The following is an 8179-nucleotide window of genomic DNA, read 5'->3' as shown; positions in this document are numbered from 1 at the left end:
ATAGGTAATGGCGACCCTCCCCTAATGTGTGCATTAAACCAGGAAAATCCCCTTTCTGATTTCAGAAACTATGTATTTAATATCACATTAAACGCGTATAAGTTCCGTCCAGTTCCGCAATTTAATCATAAATGCAATTAATATATATCCTTAAGTTATGATTGGCCCATCATTCAAGTCCTGATTTCTGTATAGGTAAATATTTTTGTTTTTGTTCATGTATTTTGTAAGGTTTAATTTAGTTGTTACAGTGACCAATTCAAAATTGCATATATAAGTCACCTAATCAACATGCTATTCTTATATATTCTTATTTTTTGAAATATAGTTGAGGGGAAAAATTAATTTTATTATTTTATGGAAAATTAAAATGTTATATAGTATTATATTTTTTTTAATATTTTATAACTAAATAATTTTTGTTGTTTTTATCAATATAACAAAAAAATATTGCAACAAGAAGAGTGCTTTATTAAAGCACACATTTATTTGATTAACCATATATAAAAAGATTGTGGGTCAATTTTAACTTATAAAAAAAAAGGAATTATACATCTTGTTGTAAAATGAATCATTTTTCTAAATAAAATTTGTTTATATATTAATTTCCCCATCTAATTAGAATATGAACTTATTAGAATTGGAATAATATCAAATCCCTAGGAAATTAGTGAGTGGGGACACATGGAACCAATCTAATTTAAAAAAAAAAGAATTACACATCTTATTGTGAAATGGATCATTTTGCTAAATAAAATTTGTTTATATATTATTTTTTCCATCTAATTAGAATATGAACATATTAGAATTGGACTAATCTCAAATCTCTTGAAAATTGGTGGATAGAGAATAACTAGACACCAATATAAATTTTTAAATTTATTAAAAATCAATAATAAACATGAAAAACATAAAAACTAAACATATACTGAACATAATCTCTTAACCATTAATATAAACCGTCAATTAAAAAAATCAACGAATCCTCATCTACTTTAAATTGAAGCCATTGAAAAAACAAAAACAAAAAAAACTAACTTCGATATAAAACAATTACAAATATTTCTCACACGACGCAACCGGGATTATCTCCTCCAGGGCCTCCAAAGTAGACATGTTTACCATTTTGATTGTCTACTTCAATTGAGACATTATAACAATTTGGTCTACCTGCCGTAGCGCTTCCTGGGATGTCGATTAACTGTCCATTGTTGTCAGTAATTTGTACGTCCCTTATAAAAGCACTACGACCAAATCCTTCAGAGGGGAAGTGGCCGCTGCCCATGTCTGTTTTAGTGAACTGTGATCCTGGGCTACCTCCAGGTGAAAAACAAACTTCCCCTCCAAAATCCACACTATTGGACGAGGAACGAAGATTTTTAAACAAAGAAGCAGGCCACCAACCTAAAAGTTGGTTGTTCACATATAAATTCCAGCTATCATTTGCCTGCATATGCATGTAATAAAATTTTGGCCAATTAGCTCTCCTCACAAAACTAATATATTATAATATAATTTTCTTACCATATAACAGAAAGGGTCACTTACTTTAGAAACCTTTATATCTAACACTAGTTGTTCTCCATCATATGTGGACACGGATGCCGTTGGAGAACCTGGATATGCTGGAGAACCAGGTGCTAGCACAAACCCAGGGCAATCTAAGTTATAGCAACCCGTTTTACGATATCCATCAGCCTATATCAAAGACATTAATAATTATGTTATATATTTTCAAAAAAAAATTGGTGATTTGGGAAGATGTTAAACAAAAATACACAATTATAAATAAAATCTAATCAACTTTAGTATAAAACTGAGCTAATTTAATCACAATCTAGTGTATATATATATATATAAACGATGTACTTACTGTCCAATATATAAAAAGACGTGTATGAGAATCTCCAAATTTACTTGGATACACCTGCGTTAAAAAAAAAAAAATAAATAATAGTCAGTTTTGATGTATTGATTTTGATTTAATATTATTTATTTATTTGAATTTTTATTATTAATTAAATAATAAAAATAATATATATATATATTTTTTTATCTTGAAAATATAAAAATAATTATAAAAATGTAAAAAATAATTTAATTATTCATAATTAGATTTTATAGATATTTGAAAAATTGAAATAAAAAACTTACTGTCCATCCAACTTCCATGGTTTCCACTTGTTCACTGTCATTTAAAACCCAAATTTGACCGAGACTGAATATACCATCATCAGAAGTGTCCACATTTGGTTGCCATACATTAAGTCCTCCACTTGCTTCATGGATTGGAGCAGTAGGTATAAATTGTGCAACACCATACTTTCACAAAAACACAAACACGTATAAGAAGCTCAATTAAAGAAAAAAACTATTAAATTTTTTAAATTCAAACAAAATATTATATAAGAAGAACAACATTTATATGATATTTTATCGAATAATTGTAATAATTTTATTTACAAATTAATTGTAATAATTTTATAATTTTATTTTAAATTTATTTTTGAAAGGAAAATATCTTTTTCTTTGGAATATAATATATTTTATTTTTATAAATAAATAATTATTAATAACATTAAATTATTTATATCTATGAGATAAATAATTTTTTTTTTGAATTTAAAATTTAAAAATTTTAATTATCTAGATTAATTCACTATGTTTATTCAAATATTTCAACATTTATTATATTTGATTTTTCTTTGAGCATGATAGATCTAGAATTAAGTCTAGGAAGGCATAAATACTCTACCTTTTTCGTTTTTGAACCTATGACCTCTTAGGAGGAAACACATGCTCTTAACCATTAGGCCCACTCATGTTGTATAATAAAGTCACATCAAATTAAAATTTTCATATATTATGTTTTTAAAGATTTAATATATCCATAGAATATGGTTTTTCTTTTAAAGATTCAGTTTACAAATATTTAATTAAAAGAAATATTAAGAGTTTGGAACAAGATTTTCCATTTTTTGTGTTGAATTAACCTTTTTAGTTTGATTTAAGAAATGGTATTGACTTTTGTAACAAGTAAAGATGTTTAAAATTTTACATAATTTGAAATTTTAATGTGCTAAAAAAAATTGACCAAAGTAAATTTATGATCCATTCAATGTTTATGATAAAATAAATATTAAAACTCTTTTTTTTTATTTAGTTATTTTCATTTTACTTTAGGGTCTACTCTAAATTTTTCTATTTTTGTTAATATTTATTAGACCAATGGACATACTTACACACCACCCTCATATTAAAATGTATGATACACCTCTCTTCCTAATAATAAAATATATTTTAATATTTATTATTCATGTTGAAAATAATTTAATATTTATCATTTCATTATAAATTATCAATAATAAAATATATTTTAAAAATTTAAGTAATGGTAATTTTATTATCATTATTAAATTTTTAATTAATTATATTAAAAATTTAATAAAAATGTATTAAAATTATATCCTTCAATTATATAATGGGCATAAGTTAAATGATAAATTATTTACATATTAAAAAGGACCTTTTAAATTTAAAAAACAAAAAAATTCACAATCTTCACCAATTATATTAATAAATTAAACCAAAACAAATAAAACGCAAAACAGTACTTAAGATTTACTTTAAGCTATATTATAGCTTCAATCAATCTTTAGAGGGAATCGCACAATTACCACAAAGTTAACAGATAACTTTAAACATCCCACAATAATAAAATCGCGATACCTCATGTTCGTATCCCTGCGGGTCAACGGTGGCTTCATTTTTTTCTTGGGATCTAACACTTCTTCTTTTGCTTACAAAGCGCCCCACAGATCCTGCCCTTTCTACAAGTTCCCGCTTTGTTTCCATAATTGCCACTGTGCCTTCTGGGCAGTTTGTTTCAACGTCATGCCTTGAAAAGTCTGATCCCGATTTCATCTTTTGATCATCCCTAGTCCCCACAGACCGCTGCTCCAAATCCTTTGACAAAATTGCATGCTCTCAGATTTTTTTTTTTTTCTAAATCGTGTAAAGGAAGCCAAGTGATACAAAAGTTATTCAAAATACATTGATATTTGGTCATGGATATTGACATATTTTGAGCAGGAGAATTAACATTTTTTTTACAAATAGGATAGTAATATTTTTTCCAATTGAAGAAATTGCATATATGATTTTGTTTGGGATTAGACCACAGTAAAAACTTTCCCATAACCATTTAAAACTGATTTACAATCAGAAAACACATCTCATATGATGAAAAGATTTCACTGTTACAAATTGAAGTTATTGTAAATCAGAAAACACATCTCATACAATGAAAAGATTTCATACAATGAAAAGATTTCATTGTTACAAATTGAAGTTATTATTTCATTGTTATAATTGAAGTTATTATATGCATTATAATGTTAATTGCAAATTTAGCAACGTTCAAAAAAAATATTAAAACCAAAATTCTAAAATATTCCCAAAATCTATGGTTAATATTACTTACCTGAAAAGACAAACTACTAACTACTACTCACCTGAAGAGATATTTGATGGGCATATGATACGCAGAGAATGGTATCTCCATGTTCATTCTGCAGGAAGAAATATATTATAAAAAAATTGTATACCGTAGGAACCTATACGATCTTAAGATTAGACAAAATATAACATGTACTGTAAAAATATTAAAGATTTAATTAGATTCGAAAGTACCAAAAATTTGTGCACTGCTGGAGGATTGATGAAATTTATAAATTCGTCAATATTCATGTCCCGCACGTCAGTAACAGATGCGACGGCAGTAAGAAATAACAGTAGGCAAATAAGACTCCATCGACAATCCAGAGAAGCCATTGCTATGTTGGAAAAAATGAGGCCTGGCACAGCTCTCAAGGTTCAAACATCAGGCTTGGAACAGCTCTCAAGCGTACATAAATTTATCTGGAATTGTTTGAGATTGCACAGCAAAAACTAAATCTTCACACAGCCTTTAGCCTTGGGACTAAAACATTGCACTGGTTACAAAGAAACCTCTGTTACAAGCCCATGGGGTAAACTTCTGTTACAAACCCATGGGATACAAAGCTTAATATAAGGAAAAAGGAAACTCTTAAACCAACCATCTCAATATTTTTAAATATATTATTATCTGTCCTTAGTGGGCTCTCAAGGAATATAAATCTTTGCATGGTCTTTCTAAAACTCAAGTCTAAACTATGAAAACCAACTAACAAATTTGGAAAAACCATTGCATTTAAACCAATATGTGGCCAGGCCAGGACAAACTGTAATTTTCATTCATGGCCTGGATTGTCCAGTTATCTACTGTGACGTCCCGTTTTAGTATGTGAATTTAACCCGGGTTTTTCTATGTACGATTGGATTTTATTTGACTTCGAAACGAAGAAAGTGCAGAGTTACGTTCAAACCAATATGTGGCCAGGCCAGGCCAAACTGTAATTTTCATTCATGGCCTGGATTGTCCAGTTATCTACTGTTCAAACCAATATGTGGCCACGCCAAGCCACACTGTAATTTTCATTCACGGCCTGGATTGTCCAGTTATCTACTGTGACGTCCCGTTTTAGTATGTCAATTTAACCCGGGTTTTTCTCTGTACGATTGGATTTTATTTGACTTCGAAAAGAAGAAAGTGCAGAGTTACGTTCAAATGTGTGGAGAGCACTCATTTTACCCCCGTGTACACGTTTTTATCTTTTTTACCCCGTTTTCCAAAGTCATATGCACGGGAGTACTTAAAATTGCCCCGGTTTTGTTTGTTTGTTTGTTTTTTTTTTTTTTTATATATACGATCAGTAAAATCTCAATAATAGTCAGAGACTCTATAGTATGAAATGATGGAAAGGTTACATAGGGGAGTAAAATCTCAATAATAGTCAGAGACTCTATAGTATGAAATGATGGAAAGGTTACATAGGGGAGAGATTCCTAATGTTGTGCAGGGACCAGTAATTGATATAGTACTGATCCCACCAAACCACCATAAATTGAGACTTTTGAAACCAATATTTAAACAAAAATAAATAACATTAAGTATAAATAAGTATTAATTTATGTCAGAAATTTCCCCATACATTGACTGGGCCCACAACTGTCCATAAATAGTATTTTACTACATAACACTGCAAACCATATTGACCCAACTAGAAAACAACTAAAACCATAAAGACTTCCAAAATGGTCTATTCCAGAAGTGCAAAGCAGCAGTCACTTCAACCCCCACTCATCAGAGCTGCAGCTTTGCATCCCAAATAAATATGCCTACCTGCACATAACAAAAGGGAATGTATGTCAGCCATAACTTTTGTGTTGTTCAACAACTAAACACCCTATGTTCAATAAATGACACCCAACCCAATAACATTTAAACCCACTTTGTTCAATAAATGACACCCAGACCCAATAACTGCTGCCAATAAATGACACCCAACTCACTCTATTTCTCACTAAAACAGATCAAAGCACATGGATCAACAAATAACCAATTCCTAACCATTAGATCACATCAAATTAAATCCAGACCACACATTCAAAATGAAGCCATTGCAATCCATGCGCATTCATGTCCACCAATTAAATTCAAGTGCCAAAAACTATAAAAGAAGTTCACCCACTGTTGAAGTTGCATCTTATGCTTTCAAACTATTCAACAAACTTGAAAACAACATCACAAAACAGTTGCCAATATATCCAAGTTAGTTATATCAATTGCAACTCATTCTTCTTATAGTTCTATTTTCATTGTTTTCATTTATCATATTTCTTACATGATCTGTCTGGCCATAAGTGCTAGAAAAATACCTGGATGGTTTCACAAACAACCATTGAAAGTCATTGTTCTTACAGTTCTATTTTCATTGTTTTCATTTATCAGAGTTCTTACATGATATGTTTGGCCATAACTACTTAAAGGATACCTTGATGGTTTCACAAACAGCAATTGAAATTCATTGTTCTTACAGTTCTATTTTCATTGTTTTCATTTATTAGAGTTATTACATAATCTGTCTGGTCATAACTGCTAAAAGGATACTTGGATGGTTTCACAAACAGCCATTGAATAAAAAGTAGGTTCTAAATATAGCTATTTATAAAAGTTAAAACGATTCCTTAAAATAAAGAAAATGAATGCCTTCAACATACTTAATTTTTTCAGTTCAATTTTCTAAAACTTTTTATGACTGATAAGTCCATTCCAAGGCTGATCACAGCAGCAAGTTGTTCACAACATAGAATTTATGCCTGGAATGGTGGCCATGGACTACAATGGAGAAGTTGCAGTACTGAGACATTTTTGGCAATGCCAAACAGCAAAAAAAATGGAAAATGATATTTGAAACAACTATCATAGAATCCTACTTGAATCTATATAAAAGTTGCTAAACTGATGAACAGGTAGGCAATTGAGAGACTACAAAGTATTTTGCAATGAGAGACTATGAGGTAATGCAATTCAATTTCCTGTAACATACATGTTGATAATTTCCTGTAATAAAGGAAAAGTATTTTTGCAGAAGTAATAAAACATAATTTTCAAATATTCTAATGTCTAAACGCATGCAATAATTTTACAGGTTGTTACATCTATGGCAAAAGGAGGTTACTCTGCTTCTACAAGGAGAAGTGGCAGGAGAGTGACAAGGGGTGCGCAGCTGCGATGCACATCGTCTGATGAGGACATGACAACTGATGTCAATGCCAACAATGCACTAGGGAACATTGTTGAGGATGAGCATGTGACAGCAGCTAATGTTAACACGCCATCAGCCACAGAACCACCATCAACAACAGTCCAAGGAGCAAGCTCAACTAAAAAGATCAGTGCTATAAGAGGATGGACAAAAGAACAAATGTTAGTTGCAATTGACGACATAGAGTTTAATGGATACTCAGTTCAGGCATCTGCAAAAAAAACATGGTATTCCTCCCTCATCAATACATTATTGGATAAATGGACTGACCCATACAAAACATAGAGGGCCTCTTACAGTTATGACTGAGGAGGAGGAGGTCGAGGTGGTTGAGTGGTGTAAAGAGATGGCCCCACTGGGACATGGGCTAGAGTTGATACAACTCAAATCAGCGGTTGCTCAAATCTGTCAAAGGAGGCCAAACCCATTCAAAGATGGGTTTCCTGGTAAATCATGGTGGTTTGAATTTTAAAAAAGGCATCCAGAAC

The 8179-nt window shown here is 30.6% G+C and overlaps 1 protein-coding gene across 2 annotated transcripts; it reads right to left on the bottom strand.

Annotated features, from left to right (window-relative positions):
• Nucleotides 1–1007: 1007 nt before the first annotated feature.
• Nucleotides 1008–4943, bottom strand: LOC149220299 (protein neprosin-like). 2 transcript variants are annotated; one of them, XM_089382783.1, is made up of 7 exons: nt 4693–4943; nt 4515–4571; nt 3730–3966; nt 2155–2322; nt 1874–1927; nt 1549–1698; nt 1008–1447 (listed from the first exon to the last, which is right to left on the bottom strand). In XM_089382783.1, exons 1-7 carry the CDS (start codon nt 4831–4833, stop codon nt 1067–1069), a joined length of 1188 nt encoding a protein of 395 aa, XP_089238909.1. In that variant the 5' UTR covers nt 4834–4943; the 3' UTR covers nt 1008–1066. The 2 variants fall into 2 exon arrangements, with proteins under 2 accessions (XP_089238909.1, XP_089238910.1); XM_089382784.1 differs by having other exon boundaries at nt 3730–3954.
• Between the last annotated feature and the right edge of the window lie 3236 nt (nt 4944–8179).

The sequence above is a fragment of the Pinus tabuliformis genome, chromosome Q, assembly GCF_031772625.1.
Source record: "Pinus tabuliformis cultivar Carrire ecotype Pingquan chromosome Q, CPIR1, whole genome shotgun sequence".
Lineage (NCBI taxonomy): Eukaryota > Viridiplantae > Streptophyta > Pinopsida > Pinales > Pinaceae > Pinus > Pinus tabuliformis.
This window is presented reverse-complemented; position numbering and strand designations above follow the sequence as displayed.

Coding starts and splice junctions, on each gene's coding strand:
- LOC149220299 (XM_089382783.1), bottom strand. CDS start 4,833: ATGGCTTCTCTGGATTGTCGATGGAGTCTTATTTGCCTACTGTTATTT. Junction 2,323..3,729: donor CGCAGGGATACGAACATGAG/GTATCGCGATTT, acceptor TTTTTGTGAAAG/TATGGTGTTGCACAATTTAT. Junction 1,448..1,548: donor TAGATATAAAGGTTTCTAAA/GTAAGTGACCCT, acceptor ATGCATATGCAG/GCAAATGATAGCTGGAATTT.